Source organism: Furipterus horrens, unplaced genomic scaffold (assembly GCF_987537825.1).
Source record: "Furipterus horrens unplaced genomic scaffold, mFurHor1.1.pri manual_scaffold_10, whole genome shotgun sequence".
In the NCBI taxonomy this organism is placed as follows: Eukaryota; Metazoa; Chordata; class Mammalia; order Chiroptera; family Furipteridae; genus Furipterus; species Furipterus horrens.
The window spans coordinates 59,549,091-59,565,902 of NW_028327180.1; the positions used below are offsets into that span (position 1 = coordinate 59,549,091).

The 16,812-nt window shown below is 44.8% G+C and overlaps 1 protein-coding gene across 5 annotated transcripts in view; it reads left to right on the forward strand.

The window, feature by feature from the left end:
• The first annotated feature begins 507 nt into the window (after window positions 1-507).
• The window catches only part of RUFY1 (RUN and FYVE domain containing 1), a 62,100-nt gene continuing 45,795 nt past the window's right edge, over window positions 508-16,812 (forward strand). For 4 of the 5 annotated variants that reach the window (XM_090290427.1, XM_090290429.1, XM_090290428.1 and 1 more), the window contains exons 1-5: window positions 508-813; window positions 10,551-10,724; window positions 12,021-12,138; window positions 14,332-14,433; window positions 15,707-15,830. In XM_090290427.1, the coding sequence (XP_090146553.1) occupies window positions 528-813; window positions 10,551-10,724; window positions 12,021-12,138; window positions 14,332-14,433; window positions 15,707-15,830 (804 nt within the window). In that variant the 5' untranslated portion in view covers window positions 508-527. Of the gene's footprint in view, window positions 814-1,284; window positions 1,305-10,550; window positions 10,725-12,020; window positions 12,139-14,331; window positions 14,434-15,706; window positions 15,831-16,812 lie in introns of those variants that run through there. The other variant, XM_090290431.1, reaches the window with a different exon arrangement.

Genomic DNA, 16,812 nt, shown 5'->3' on the forward strand with positions numbered 1-16,812 from the left:
GGGTGACTCACACCCCCTTAAAAGTCCCTCTACCCCTTCCCTTGGCGCTGCAGCCCATTCTAACTCAGTCCACCTGATCGCAGTGTCTCCCTTCTAATAAAAGCCCTTAATTGGACTTTTCTGGCTCTGGGTTTTTCCTTAGCGATCTCAGCTAACACTTTCCTGCCCTTTTTAAGGCTTGTCCTGAAGCGTGCTGCAGAAAAACGACTAACTACAAAAAGTAAAAGAGGAAATGAAAATTAAAAGGAAGGACTAGTGTCACAAACAGAACTGAGGCCCCAGGGTTATGTCCAAGGATGGGCTACACACGCCCGAAAAGGGGAGCAAGCCCAGGATGACTCCCTGAAACGCGCCTCCCAGCTAGCGGGAACGTGGGCGCCGCTTCGGTTACGCCTGGGACCTTCCCGGACCTGCCCTAAGCTGAAGGCGGTGAAGGGGAGAGTGGGGAGCAAGGCAAGGCGAGGCACACCGGAAGGTGGAGCCCCGCTCGCCCGGCGCTGCCGCCAGGGCCACGTGACGCGGCCAAGATGGCCGCCGATGGGGGGGACAGCAACGCAGTGGGGCGGAGGCGGGGGCCAGGGCCGAAGCCGGAGCCGGGAGAAGAGTTTGAGATCGTAGACCGGAGCCAGCTGCCGGTCCCGGGGGACCTGCAGAGTGCGGTCAGGCGGCGGGCGGCCGCGGAGGGCTGGTCCGCGCCCATCCTCACCCTGGCGCGCAGGGCCACTGGCAACCTGTCGGCGAGCTGTGGGAACGCGCTGCGCGCAGCCACTGGGCTGGGCGGCGCTGAGGGGCCGGAGGGCGCAGCGCGCGCAGGTAGGTCGGGCGTTTGCGTCCCGCGGTGCTGCCTGCGGGACCCGCGGCCCTTGGCTGTGGGAGCCGGGCTGGTAGAACCCTGTTAGACGAGTTGTGAAAAGCCAGCGTGTTCACCAGGCTCGCCCTCTTCTCTGCGCCCCGCGTGGCCACGCCCAGATGAGCACGTGGGTTTGGGAGGGGTCGACTCCTACTTGCGTTCCCCAGAAAACATCCTTATTTTCATTGGTGAACTTCAGGAAAATGTACGAGTTTGAGCTTAGGTTACCTCCATGAAAATACCTCAGTGAATTCAGCAGTGTCCTCTATTGTAAATCGCACAGTGCCAGCCCCGCTGGCCCGTGCAGGTGTACTAACGCCTCTACAGGCCGGGAGGACTCGCGGCACCATAGTGGAAGGCAGGCGGTGTAGGCTTAGGTGAAGCCTGAGCTCCAGGGCTCCACCCACAGCTGCCTCGCTGCGTGATGGACCCAGCCCCATACTTCGCCCAGCCTGTAAGTGGGGATATTTTTGATTGATCCAGTGATGTCTTACAGCCCTTTACAGCCCTGGTCGTCCCGAAAGAGTTTGAGCACATTGGTGAGAAGAATGGAAACACTGAATGTGTGGTTTTCTAGCCTGCAGGTGACTAGTGGCTACCTATTGCATAGCGCAGTGAGAGCCCTTTCTTCATGGAAAGTGCTGCAAGCAGAGCAGAGCTGATGGAAGACTGGAATGTCCCCCTGAGAAGCCCTAGTGTTCCTCGGAGGTCCCTTGATTTTGTCTTGTCCACGGATGAATTTGCTGTAGAAGTCCATTGACACCGAAATAATGAATTGTGAAAATGTCAGTGGTTCAAAAAGATTGAGTACATTTTGGAATCTGACTCCTTTTGAAATTCTGGCAATAAAAAGTGGGTCTAGAAGGTCATGAGAGAGCCTGTTCAGTCCAGACATCTGGTTCCCACAAACTTGCCACCTCTGTACAGGGCACTGGGTGTTTGTACATCCACCCACTGGCAGTCAGTCCTGAGAGTCAGGACTGGGGGTCTTCTGGTGGACTTTTAGATGGCACATAGTAAGGAAATAATAAATGTTAGCTGTTCACTGATAAGTAAAATGTGCCAGTGCCTGGAATAGTGCCCAGCACCCAAATGCATACAGGGTGGGGGAAAAGTAGGTTTACAGTTGTTCATATGGAAAATAATACAATAATTAATAGATACTAATGCAAGAATAAACTTTTGCATATTTACCACTGTAAACCTACTTTTGCCCCACTCTGGATTTGAAAAATACTTGTTTTTCATTTATGGTGGTGCTATGAATAATGGCCAACACTTATATTGTACCAGCTATAAGTCTTAGATCTCTACCTACATTAATTTATTGTACCTTCACAGTACTGTGTAATGGTGTGTGATCACAGCAGGCTTTGGTTAGTGTGGTCACCCGGGGCCAGGCACTGAAGTACCCCACACTTGAAATTTTCATTAATTCTATCTCTGAATCTATGTTTTATAAGTGAAGTGCAGTGGAACAAAGGATTGTGTAGGGAGGGAGGGACCTTGGTCCCACCTTCCACTGCCTCCTTGGAACAAGCTCTCAGCCTCCGTGGCCCACTAGGGCTGCCCTGGGGCTTCTTCCTACCCCTCCATGACCTACTGCAGGACCACTGCTGGCCCAGGGAGCTTTGGGGGTCCCACCTGTGAGCCCCTGGGCCAGGTAGTCAGGTTGGCAGTACCATAGCACCCTGGCGGGCAGTTGGGCAGAGACCTTTCCCCCCACCCCCATCCAGATGCACACTGTATCTCTGTAGGAAGTTACAATGCCTTAGGACCCACAAAGGGGAGATAGATGTCCTTACCTCCGCCCAAATACCCAGCCCCATGTCATGGGTACCATTATTATCCCCGTTTTATGAAGAGGGAAACTGAATTGAAGAGAAGTAACATGACCCAGTTACTTAGAAATGGCAGAAGCAGTACTGGAACCAAAACACCTGCTTCTTGAGGCCATGCTCTTAGTCACAACACCTTGATGTCTTGATTCCTCTAATTTTATAAGCAAAATGCCATAACATGTACACATGGGTTTTTAATTAGACAATTTATAGAAAATATTAAGTAAATACCATTCAGATCTGGCAAAAATTGTGAACTTGGCTTATTAAGGGCTGAAATGTGGGGGACATCTCAGATGGCATCTGGGATGAGCTGTGTGGCTAGTCCCCAAAGGTGACCCAGATTCATTTGAAGCCATCCAGTAGGACAGGAAAAGCAGGACAGGAGATGATAGTCCTCCACCCACAACCCTTCATCCTGGCCTGCTCATTCCTCTTTTTCCATTGATCTGCTTCCACGGCAGTGAGGACAGAGTTTTCTCAGAGAAAGTGGTGAAGCAGTAGAGATCCACTGTGAGCAGCACTCTCGCCAGCTAAAAAAACTTGAGGTAACAGAGGTTAAAGGGAGTTGCTGTAGAACGTGGTAGAGTGCTCCGAGTACGTGTTTTACAGGTTGTACGTGTGGGGTCTGGTGGCAGAGCATACCACAGCAATGGCACTCACGTAGCTGTCTTGTTTGTTTTGGGTGTCTTTTTTTTTAGGATAATAAATGTGCATGATAAAATAAAACCAAGCAAAACGTACAAAAGGAGGCTCAGTGTAGAAGCCCTCCATCCCCGAAACCATCCCCAAGCCCCCTGAATGTTTCAGAGAGTTCTGGGCCAGGATCACGTCCTTTCTTCTCTGCACACAGCTGTCGCAGAGACCACAGCACTCACACACAAGTCCCCACATCCTCCGACAGGAGGAGTGACACGCTCACATGTTGAACATGCAGTGTCTTGCACATGGGTACTCCCGAGAAGACATCTCTGGTTTTACGTTTGCCATTAGGTAGGTATGCCTTTCTCTGTTCTCTTCAAGGGCCACATCTGTTTTGTGATGCGACTGCTTCCACAAGGAGGCACAGTGACTTCCCTGCTTCACATTGCTGAGCTCCTTAAACTAGCCATTGAGATGATAAGTGAAAAGAAAGTGTAAAACTAGCTTTCTTCTTGTCAGTATAGGATGACAGCACACTGTAGGATAAAATCTTCCAAGAAACCAAAGGGCTACTCAAAACTAAAACTCAACTGTATCTATAAGAATCTAGTCACTTCTCTGTAATTCAGAACGCAACAGGAAACTCTGTACAGCGCACTCCCTCTCCCAAATACTTCTCCTGTCTACTAAATGTTGCAACAAACTGACAGCCCTTTGAGCTGATTGAAGCGGGTAGTTGCATTTCTTTTTCTATCTTGCAGGTATAAAAGCATTTTTTTTAATGTTTTTTAGGCAATCCGCAGGTTTTACATGAAAATTCAGATCACCAGCTTCTGAAAACTAGACAGCATTCTTGCAGCAGGCGGGTGGCGGGCTTCACGTCATCTGCCTCTCAGCCACCCTTCCCCTCTAAAAGGGTAGGGTGAGGTTGAGATCACTGATCATACCATTTATTTGCCAGTTATGTCATAAGTGTAGAATTTTGTGACATTCTGTGTGTTGTGTTGAACTATTATTAATGAAGCTTAGGGATGTGAATAGCTTGGCCACGTTCATATAGCTAGGGATCTTGGTGGCAGTGAGAATGGCACCGGGTGTTAGACCAACTGAGTCAGACCGCACCTTAATTCATCAACCTCAGTACTTGAGTTCTGGCTAGGAAAGAATCCAGAGCCACGGTTCAAACTATAAAAGAAAGTTTGTTAAGAAATTCACAGAGGTAGAAGTGAGCCGTAGAAGAAATAGGCTCAGGAAACAAAATACAGAGGCAAAAGAAGGGCCTTTGGTGCTTAGGAGAGAGGAAGGTAATGGTAATGCACCTTGGGGTTGGTGAGGCACAGATGGTCAGGCTCATCGCTGGGTCCTCTGTCCTAAGGGCTTTTAAGGGTGGAGATATTAGGGAAGGTCCCAGGGGAGGATGTCCATAGAACTGTCATCAGCTGTCTAGGTGTGTGCTTTCAGGGTCATCGTCGTCTGCACTGACTGGTCTATGCCAGGGCAGGGGTCGTTGGTCAGTGCAGCTGGTCCTGAGGAAGCCATGCTATTGCTCGTCTGGTTTTGCTATTTTTCTGGTCCTGGAGCTGAAACACAACTGAGGTCTGGATGTATTTGATGCAGGTCAGGATCTCAATGTCCTGGGGGCTCAATGCTTAAGGGCTATCCTCCACCCTGGCCTGGGCCCTCTTGTTTACTCCTATTTTAAGGGGGTCTAACCCATATGACTAGCAACGTGTCAGAGGAGGAAAGGTCAGGGGAGGGTCCAAACCACATGACCAATGATATGAAAGGTCAGGGAGTCTGAACTGCAGGACCAGCAATGTGCTAGGGGTGGAAAGGTCACCCTGGGGGTGAGGTCCTTGTTTTCCCAGTTCTGCCACTTGCTAGGCATCCCAGACTTTCTGCCCTGATGACCTGCACCTGGCCCATTGTCCTTGCTCTGCTCATGTCTCTAACTGCCAGCCACAGTAAAATTGAAAGAAGGACTGGCTTAAAGATCCTCCCAGCCCAGACTTTCTATAATTTTAAATTGAGCGTGAATGGGAATAGGTGGTTCACTGAGCAGGGGGTGGAGGATGAGATGGCAGCAGTGTATCACCCTGTTCTGAGGATCGGGGTAAGAGCCACTGCCACCCCCAGCTCTGGCTGCCTAAAACACTGGTCTTCACATTTTTGGCTCACATGACCCCCTAAAAAACTTCAGCTTTTAAAGTTGACATATAAAATTCTTCATCGTAATTTCAAACTCTAGAATACATTTTCTGACTCATTATAAATATTGACGTTTTTAATTTTTTTTTTCTTAATTGATTTGTGAGAGAGAAAGAGAAACATCAATTTGTTACACTTATTCATGCACTCATTGGTTGCTTCTTGCGTGTGCCCTGATCAGAGATTGAACCTGGAACTGTGACCTATCAGGACAATGTTCTAACTAACTGAGCTACCTGGCCAGTGCCTAATTATTGACTTTTTGAAATAAAACTGTTACATCACTTTTAAGTGTATCAAGTAGTATGTAAATGATTTCATAATTTGATAAGCACTAACATTTATCTTAGAAATAAATAAGTTATTTAATATTTGAAAATTTTTCCTTCTTGGAGTCCTTGCATTTGAATTTCCAGTCCACTTCTATATGTTTTATATTTTTTTATTGGTCATCCTATTATACATCTCAGCCAAAGATATGTAAATAAAAAGTTAATAAACTTTTCTGTAACTAACACTCAAGTGTATAAAAAATTTTTCTTCTGGAAAGAATTACCATTAAAATTATTAATAATGCTAAGTTGATAAAAGGAGTTTAATAAAATTTTATAAATAATTATACATAAACTTTTCATGGAATTGCTTTTCTTAAAATGAGCTAAATATATGTTTTTTTCATTAGCACATATCTGTAGATGTATATATATGATTTACTGATAAAATGTGATAGGACTCAGCATCAGTTTCATTCCACTTTTGGGGGGGTTTTATAGCTGTCATCCCTGAGAAACTTGGATCATCTAAATAAGAAATATGAATGCACAGTTTTGTTAGAGCAATGTTGCTCAAGTCTTTGAACTTCTAAGTTATATGCTCCAAATCACAAAAATCTCTCAGTAATTAAAAAAAAAATTTTGTTCAGAGCAAATGAAAATCACCTGACTTGCAAGAAAGGATGCAACCTAGTTGTATTAAAGAAATTTCTCCCCTGACCAGTGTGGCTTCATCGGTTGGGCATCGTCCTGTAAAGCAAGAGGTTGCCAGTTCAATTCCTGGTTAGGGCACATTGCCTGGTTGCAGGTTTGGTCCCGAGCACACAAGAGAGGTAACTGATCAATGTTTCTCTCCCTTTCTCCCTCTATTTCTTTTTTTAAAAATTAGTTAAAATTTTTTTTTAAATTCTCAATCTCTGGGAGTTTCTAAAAAAAGGCTTTACTACGGCTTATCAAATGATATTTATGCTTGTAATTATTTTACTTAGTAATCTTGTTTAATCCAGAACATCAAAATGGTTGAGGACATCTAAATAGTGCTTATTTCATTACACCTTTGCTGATACACTATCTTTTGACAAAAAGATAGTTTACATGTACTTCAAATCCATTTTAATCAAAAACTTGGAGCTACTGTTTGGCTCATTTAATTTATGGAACGTGTCCATCAAGTTAATGGCACATCCTAGGATACTGAGTATTGAGACTGGCTGAAAATAATTTCATGTTATTGGGGAAAGGGGGCCTTTTAAAAACTTTAAATTTAGGATACCCAGCCGAGGGCTAGAAGTGGTTCCCCTCCCCAAGACCAGGCTTCCTTAACTAAGTGCAGTAAATGAGGGACTGTAAGCTCTTCACATGGGAAAAACGTGTAGGGCATTCTGCACCCCAGGTCAGTGCACCAAAGGGAAGAGAAGGGAGTAGCAAGGTAATTGACACTTCTAGGGGTGGGAGGAGAAGGAATGCCCATGAAATAGGAAAGTTTCCTCGGAGCATCAGGCTAGCAGAGCCCTCTGCAAGACCTCCGGTGCCTCTTTAAGGTTAAATCTTTACAAATTACTTCTATGGTTATTGCTCTTTTCAGATGCTCCTTCCTTTTGATGAGATTTCCTTTGCTCATCATCCACTTCATTAACGCTTTCAAATTTATAAATGTAATACATAGGATTCTCTCAAAATTTAAAAATAATTAAACCACCCCATACCCAATCTCTTAAGTCGTTTTTCTCTCTCCACAGCCAAGGTGAAATGTTTAGGTGGATGTTTCTTTCCAGCAGTCTTAGGTTTTGCTGAGAGGATTGAGAATATTTAGCCCCATCCAGGCTGTCTCAGTCTCAGTAATATTTACTTAATGCTTTTATTATAAATTCAGTCATAACATCGTTCTTTTCAATTTAGCAACACATACATATGCTCTTACAACTATTTGTGTCCATATTAAGGCTCATAAAATAAAAACAGGTAAGCAAAGGATTAAGAACCGAAATACACGGATTAATCCGAGTAAAGATTTAACAAGCAATTCACAAGCTAGGGAACACTGAACCTGAGGATCAAGCCCATCAGGCAACTGCCAAATCCAACAACCTGGCTCCGCACCCGCTTCCAGCTGGAGTGCCTTAGCAAGGCGGAGGGGTGCTTTACCAAGGTTCTGCAACGACAGTTTCCTGGGTGTGAGTGCACATGTGACGAGCACTTGTCATGGCATCTAATACTGATTGAACACAAAATTTTTAACCCTCAAAACAAAGCACTATCTTAATGGGGTTGAAATGGAAAGAGGACTGCGTTTTATTCTAACAGTTTTACTTAACAAAAAAGTGTAGACTTCCGGCCAAGATGGAGGCATAGACAGATACTCTGTATCTCCCTCCACAACTAAGAAGGAATACAACTACCTCAAAACTAGAAAAAACCAGAAGTCCCAGAAAATCAAACTGCATGGAAGTCCAGCAAATAAAGATATAAAGAAGAAATACTCCTCCAGACAGGTAGGAGGGGCAGAGCCAGGGCAGAGAGGATGTGGTGTGGTGGCAGCAGCAGCGGAGGCAGCGGCAGGCCAGTAGAAAGCACAGTCACAAATTATAGCCAGGAGGGACACCTGGGGAGCGTTCTCAGTTCCTCACCAGACCTAGCAGCTCACGGTCCCAGCATGGGGAAAATCGAGGCTCATTGCTTCTGAGTGTGCAGACCAGTGGGGGTTGGGGTGGAGGCAGAAACTGCCAGTCTCTCAGCAGAGTCTGCTTGTTTAAAGGGCCCCCATGGTCCTAGAACGTCCACAGACTCACCCACTCTGGGAAGGACGGCCAGGGCAGCAGCTAGAGGGGTGCCAGTCTGGTGTGGAAGTGCGATTGGTGCCTGGAAAGGGGGCTTGTGCTGGACAGGTGGCATTGTTCCCTCTCGGACCCCTCCCACACATACAGCGCCACAACGTGGTGAAAATCGCCCTGTACTGACCAATCCCTAAGGCTCTGCCCCTTACAATGTAACAGGAGAGACAGCTCTGCGTGGGACACGGAGGCAAACAAACACAAGAGCCCGTCAGAATGAGGAGACAGAGAAGTATGGCTCAAAAGGGGGAACGGATCAAGGTTCCAGTGGGAGAACTAGTGACGAGGAGATAGCCAACCTAACAATTGAGGAGATAGCCAACCTAACATGCAGAATTCAAAACACTGGTGATAAAGATGCTCACAGGTTTGACAGATATGCTTTGAGTATCGCAAATGCATAAGAGAAGAAGGGAAGGCTATGTAAGTGAAACAAAGGAAAATCCACACAAAACCAATGGTGAAGGGAAGGAAACGGGTTCAAATCAATGATTTGGAACATAAGGAAGAAAAAAACAGTCAACCAGTGCAGAATGAGGAAGCAAGAATTGAAAAAAAGGAGAAAAACTCCCCAAATTTTCTGAAGGAGATGGACATACTGGTCCGGGAAGCACGGAGGGTCCTGGGTGAGCTGGACCCAGAGGGGACCACTCCAGGACACATCATGATTGAGATGCCAAAGGTGAATGATAAAGAGAGTCCTGGGGGCAGCAAGGGAGAAGCAGAGAGTTGCCTACAGGGGGGTGCCTATAGGACTATCAGCTGATTTCTCAGAGGACACTTTGCAGGCAGAAAGGGACTGGCAAGAAGTATTCAATGTGATGAAAGGCAACCTGCAACCAGGACTACTCTATCCAGCAAGGCTATCATTTGGAATGGAAGGGCAGATGATGTGCTCTCCAGACAAGGTGAAGCTAAAGGAGTTTATCATCACCAAGCCATTATTATATGAAATGTCAAAGAGAGTTACTTAAGAAAAAGAAGATCAAAACTATGAACACTAAGAACACCAAAATGACAACAAACTATCAACAGCTGAATCTAAAAAATAAAAACAAAATCCAACTAAGCAAACCAGAATAGGAACAGAATCATAGGTATGGGGATCATTTGGAGGGTTATCAGCTGGGAGGGGGGAGGGGGAGAAATGGGGAAATGGTGCAGGGATTAAGAAGCATAATCGGTTGGTACAAAATAGACAGGGGGATATTAATTAAGAATAATATAGGAAAGGGTGAAGCCAAAGAACTTATATGCACGACCCATGGACATGACTAAGGAGGGTGGGATTGCTGGAGGGAAGCGGGGTAAAGAGGTGAGCAAAGGGGAAAAAACTGGAACTAGTTAACAACATAATATAACATAAAAAAAAATTTTTTTAAGGGGAAAGAAAAGTGTGAAACATGTAATTGCCCACTAATAGTGGAAGAAAGGTTGGCAGCAACAAAAACGTGAGTCTGGAACCAAGTGTCTGGGACTTTCCCAGAGGAACTCGATCGCACCATACCACTGCAGAACAGGTTCTGGAATCCCTTTTGGTGAAGGGGACACCAACTTCCGAAAAGGCTTCCGTGCGCCTGGGGGCGTGGCATCGCTGGGTTCGTCCAACAGGAACGTCTGGGGGCGGGGCTTCCTGCAGTTTGCTCCCTTGGGTTGGAGGCAAATGGACTGCAAAGTGTGATTGCAGCCAATGGTGCGAGTCCTGCTAGTGCCGTCGCCCCAGCAGTGCGCGGAGCCACCTGGGACAGGCCTGTGGAGTTCCACCCAATGCCCAGCAGCGCCTGAGCAGTAGTGACATCCAGGGTTCAGGGACTGGGTGACTTGCCTCCGTTGCCCCACGTCCAAGCTCCTCACCTGGGAGCACGCTAAGGCCACTGACCAAGCTCTCCCTGCTTCTGCCCCACAGCTTCCAAGTGCCAGATGATGGAGGAGCGCGCCAACCTGATGCACATGATGAAGCTAAGCGTCAAGGTCTTGCTCCAGTCCGCCCTGAGCCTGGGCCGCAGCTTGGATGCGGATCATGCGCCCTTGCAGCAGTTCTTCGTGGTGATGGAGCACTGCCTCAAACACGGTCTGAAAGGTGAGCCTGGGTGTCCAGTGCTCAGCATACATTTATCGGTGCCAAGCACAGTCTGGGTGCTGGGATAACAGCAACTTACAAAACACAACATCGTGACTTCAAAACACAATGTTCTTGAGCAGCGCTGTTCAATAGAAATTGGACATGCAAGCCACATGTGCAATTTTTAATGTTCTAGTAGCCACGTTTTTTAAAAAAAGTGAAATTAGGTTTAACGATATATCTTATTGAACTGTATATATCCAACATACAGTATTGTAATAATTTTAATACATAACCAGTATTAAAAAGCCTTATTAATGAGATAGTTTGCTTTCTTTTTTATACTAAGGCTTAAACATCTACTATGTTTTACATTTACAGCATGTCTCAGTTGCACTAGCTATATTTCAAGTGCTCAGGAGCACTTGTGGCATGCGGACAGCAGAGCTCTAGAGGTGGAGATATAGACAATAAATGCAGAAACAAACTAACGTAATTACAAAATGCTACAAGTCCAAGGAAGCAAAATGGGTTAAATGATAGAAAATCAAGGAAAAAACCTTTTAGCTATGGTGAAAAGAGGTTTTTCTGGGGAGGTGAAGCATGAGCTGAGACATACAGGAGAAGGAGTCGATCAGGCAAAGATTTGAGGAAAGCAAAAATCACAAACAAACAAACAAGTAGAAAAAACAAAACAGGTGCAAAGACCCTGAGTGGGACCACCTTTGGTTTGAGGAAGATACCAACCAGGTATCTGAGGGGTTCTGAGGGGAAGGAGGTGGGAAGGGCAGGAACATGTGGGCCTTTATAGGTCAGGTGGAGAATTGGATTTTATTCTAAGAGTATTTGGAGGATTTTAAGCAAGAGGAAAACAAGACCTGACTTACATTTTTAAAAGAGCCCCAGCTATGTGGAATATAGACTATGAGGGTAGGGAGGTGACAGTATTAGATGCAGGGGGCTCATGAGGAGGCTATGGCAGCAGTGCAGGTGAGGGATGGCAGTGATATCTGTTTGCAATCAAGCATTGAGAAAAAGGAAGGATTTCACAAATGATCATATGAGGCACTGTTTGATTTCATAGGCAGTGAATACTTTTAAGAAAAAGCATAGTAGGTACATCAGAGAATTTCTATCTCCAGAAGGGAGAGCTCATTTGCTACCTGGCCTCATCCAGGCCCCAAGGATAAATCTGAAAAATTAAGTGGAAGGATTAAATCTGAAGCATTTATTTGGCTTTTGGAAGAGAGTGTGGACCCCTGAAGACATTCTGTAACCTGTTCTTATAAATAACATATTTATTTCCCCTTTTAGTTAAGAAGAGTTTTATTGGCCAAAATAAATCTTTCTTTGGTCCTTTGGAGCTGGTGGAGAAGCTTTGTCCAGAAGCGTCAGATACAGCCACTAGTATCAGAAATCTGCCAGAATTAAGGTGAGTAAGAAGTCATTACACTGATCTGATGTTTTTAAAAAAACTCCTTTGTATTTATCCATTTCTCAATTCCTTGCTGATAAAATATTTTTTAATTTAGAACAAATTGCATGAGCTACACACTACTTAGATTTTAGTCCCAGCTCTGCTGCTCATTATCCACATGATCTTGAGCAAGATTTGTCCCTTTCTGAGCCTCAGTTTCCTTCTCCTTAAAATGGGGACAGTGATTCCTGTTTGTCACACAAGTTCACATAGGGTGAGATGACATTATCACATGCGGAGCAGTTGCAGAAGGAAAAGGAGTCATTGTTACACTCCTGGAATCACTGCTTCAGCTACATTTGGGCAGTTTTCTGAATAATACAGTTCAGGCCAGATTTTAGATCCCAGGACAAGCAATATTTGTGAAAAGGCTGAGACTAACAGATCATTTGCTGTGTCTGGCTTTGTCCTTGAGATCCCTATCATAGGCTCAAAATTAAAAACTGGATAGAACACAAACAAGGTGTTATCATGGAATCTCCTTCAGAGATCCGTGGGCTGATCCAAAAGAGCCCCGGGACTGTCCAGCCTCTGTTTGACCCTTTTCTTGTGGACCCAGCCTACTCCATTTTCAGACAATAATAATGGCTACTGTTTACTAAGTGTGCCGTGTGCCAGGCATTATGCTAAGGATATTTCATTACCTCATTTAATCCTCCACAACAAGCCTCTAGGGAAGCAGTTGGTATCCTCAGTGACAGGCATGGAAAATGAGACTTAGAGTGGGCGAGTAAGTTGCCTGAGGTCCCTTGGCAAGAAGTGAGTGGCAGCCAGAAAGAGAACCCAGGTCTGTTTTACTGAGATGCTCTAAATCCCACCAAGCCCTGTGGCTGCGGAGCCCTGTGAAACAAGCAAGTTGCAGGACAGCATGTATAACATGTTCATATAAAAAGAGGAGAAAAAAATAAGAATTTATATTTGTTTTCATGTACATAAAAATGTTTTGGAAGTAAACCTAAACTAAAAACAGTATATTAATGTATGGGGAAGGGGAGCCAGGGAAAAATTAATTATTAAGCTGTACATACTGTTCTGTAGGCTTTTTTCCATTTCATATTAGATTTTAGACTTCTTTCCATATCAGATACTCATTCGCATCATCCACAGCCTTCTGTGGTCCACCGCATTTGTTTAATGTCCCTTTGGTCTTTATAGTCTTCCGATGCTCATTCTCCAAGTAGTGCAGTGGTGACCCTCCCCAAGCATACCTCTGTGCGTCCTCATTGTTTTCTCCAATGGATCCCTGGCTGTAGGACTTTGGTAACCAGCAGTCACCACGCTGCCCGCTGGAAGAGTTGAGCTGTTTACACCCCCACTGAGTAGCCTGTGTCAGTGGTCATTTCCCACCTCACGCCAACATTAAATACTTTTTTTTCCAACTTCACTTACTTTCCTTTTTACTCTGTTTACTCCCCAACCCCCCATCATATATTTGTGTGGGGGGGGAAGGGTTGGGGATGTTGTAAGCCTTTTGTATTAAAGTTAGATGCTAGGGGCCTGGCTGCAGAGGTCACGGGGTGCCAGCCAGTCCTGGTCCTGAGAGTGCCCTCTGGTGCAAACACTGATGACAGCAGCGCCTCTGTCCTTGGGCGTCTGCCACAGTGAGTGCACTTAACCTTGCTTGTTTTCCTTCAACAGTGTGAAGTCTATAGTTGGGAGGCTTTTCTTTGTCTTGTAATGTTTAAAGCAGACCTTTTCAAATTTGCGCCTTTTGAGATTAGTTGCATGACTCTTCAACAGGCATTAAGGATGTTGTGTATTAATCTTTGAAAGAATATTCATTATACAAAGCTAATCTAATATTTCCTGGCTCCCTATGAAATTTTATTAAAATACGCAGTTTTATCTGATTGTATTTGTTCCAGAAATCAGATTTTTGTGACTTAAAAGTGTTTTCCTCTTTTGTCAAAATAGAAAAAAAACCCACATGCCCATGATACAAAATCCAACAGTACCCAGATGTGTATAGTGAGCCGATGGCCTTCCCAGGAAGCATGCTGCCCCAGCCCCCAAAGCAGCTACTGTAGGGTATTCTCTGCATTCATAGGCGTGAATGTGTGTATCTCTTGGGCTGACTTGTGTTGTTGGTTTGTCTTTTGTTGTTACTGTTATGCCACCCTAACAGTTTGATTCTCTGTTTGAATTCAGGACAGCTGTGGGAAGAGGCCGAGCTTGGCTTTATCTTGCACTCATGCAAAAGAAACTGGCAGATTATCTGAAAGTGCTGATAGACAATAAACATATCTTAAGGTATTTCATCACCTATCTTTACTTGTCTTTTGCTTTGAATTCAAACAAGAGTCTGTAATGTACAGAGCTTTTATCAAAATTATTATCAATCATAAATATTTTGTGGCTTAGTTTAAAATAGTACTATTTCTTTTTTTTTTTTTTTTTTTGAGCACTGATATCTGAAATTTGGTGTGACAGATGAAGATTTATATTGCTTTTTAGTTTTAAAAAGATAATTCTTCAAAAATGCCTAAGATTGGGTAGGTGACAGCATACTCCATTAAATTTCAACAAAATCGTATTTATTAGGTTGGATGATAACAGGAAAAAATGACTTTAGAACTAGATGCTTTTTGTAATATATTACCTATTTTAGGATTCCATATCCAATTTGTAAAAATTATCTCTTAGCATCAGTAAAGACTAACTGGCTATCTCTGAAATTATGACTGGTTTATATTTGATATTTATATAACTTTAAGCAAAAGTAATCATTATGAAAGGAACCTTCTTTAAAATTTGAGAATTCATAAGGGAAGAATCTCTAGAGTAAATTCTCTTTTCTAATTGAGACAAAGGTATCTTTTACAGTATGGCCTGACACCCTAAATTTTTTATTATTTTCAAGTCATGGCTCATTATTGACTATATCTTGACATGGTGAATACTAGTATCAAATATGCCATGTCCTTTGTACTTTGGGCACAGTTACACTGAGTAACTTTGAGGTACAGATTTTGTCTAAGAATCTGATCCTTGAGATAGTAAGTTCTCATGCACACACATGGTGGTAAATTAGCAGATTGGTGTGACCAGAGCACTCAGAGATGGGATGAAGCTCCTGCAAATGGCTAAGGTGGTGGCAGTAAGGAAGTAAAAGCAGCCAGGGATGCTCCATGGGACACACGGAAGAGGGAGAAATTTTATTCTTGGATGTTGGGGTGCATTGTGCAAGTTGTTCACAGCAATGTGGAAGAAGGAGGCTGTGGGGACAAGAGGGGCACCGTGATGGTCAGGAATGTGGGAGCGAGGAGATAAGAAAGGCTTGGGCCCAGGCTTCAAATGGCAGAGTTCACCGTAGACCTCTACAAGCCATAGGAAGAGAGGAGCAGCCCGAGAAGAAACAGCAGCACTTGCAGCAGGGGACGGAAATGAAAGTTGGAAGGAAATTCACACAAGGGAGCTTCTGGCAGCCAGGCCATAATCTGAGAGAGAGCAAGGAGGGGCAGGCCAGGAGAAGGGGCTGGTTAGGGCACTCCTGAGCAGCTCCCTGGCCCCTCGTCTCTTGCAGTGAGTTCTATGAGCCAGAGGCCTTAATGATGGAGGAAGAGGGGACAGTGATCGTCGGTCTCCTGGTGGGACTCAATGTCCTTGATGCCAATCTTTGCTTAAAAGGAGAAGACTTGGACTCTCAGGTAAAGTGGGAACTTGGCTTCAGGTAGAATGACTTCTCTAGGCCAGGAATTTTACATGGGATCTGCAGATAGTGCTGAACTTCAGACAGGGGCCAAAGGCTGTGCAGGGTCGGTCCTGGGGCAGAAGGGAAAGCAGCTGGGAAAGCGAGAAGAAAGAGCTTGAGCAGAGCCATACAGAAAGCATAGCATGTTTGGGAACAGGAAGCAATTCTCTGTGGCTGGAACACAGGATGTGCCACGAGGGAGGTGAAGGTGGAGGCTGGGCTCCAATGTTGGGCCACTAGTGCCATGCTAAAGGGTTCAGCATTGTCCCTTGAGCTTCGGGAAGCTCTTGGAGGATTTTAAGCAGTACAATGAAATGTTCAGACCAGGGTTTGAGAACAATCAATCTGGCAACATCCAGGTCATGAGTAAGAAAGGGTCATGAATAGATACAGCAAAAACATTGATTAAGAAGACAAGTCTAGAAGTCCCAAAAGGCTGCATGGGGATTGGAGAGATAGATTTGGAAAGTCAAGTGATAAAACAGGGCACAAATGAAAGGAGTAAGGAACAGAGGGGTGGGCAACCCTCTTAGGATGGGAGCAGGTGACCTGAACTCCCGGTGTCCCAGGGGGGACAGACACTCTGACCCATCCCCACCTTGACCCCTCCTCAGGGCAAGAAGGGCATCTGTATCCGGCTGGGCCACTGCCCAGCCTTCTGCCCTCCACGTGTTTGGACCTGAAGAATCTAAAGCTTCCCCAATCCCTCTATGCCCAGGTCAGCTTTTTTTTTTTTTTTTCCCCAAATAGTTTTACTGTTTTTGCATGTTGAAAAAAAGTTATTAAATACAGAAGTGTATTTTTAAAAAGAAGCTAAATGTCACACAGAATCACATTACTCAGAGACAACTAATTCAGTGTTACATTGTGGAGTGTAGGATATACCCGTCCAGCGCGTGAGTAAGCAGGATGGGTGTGTGTATTTTAGAGAGAGATGC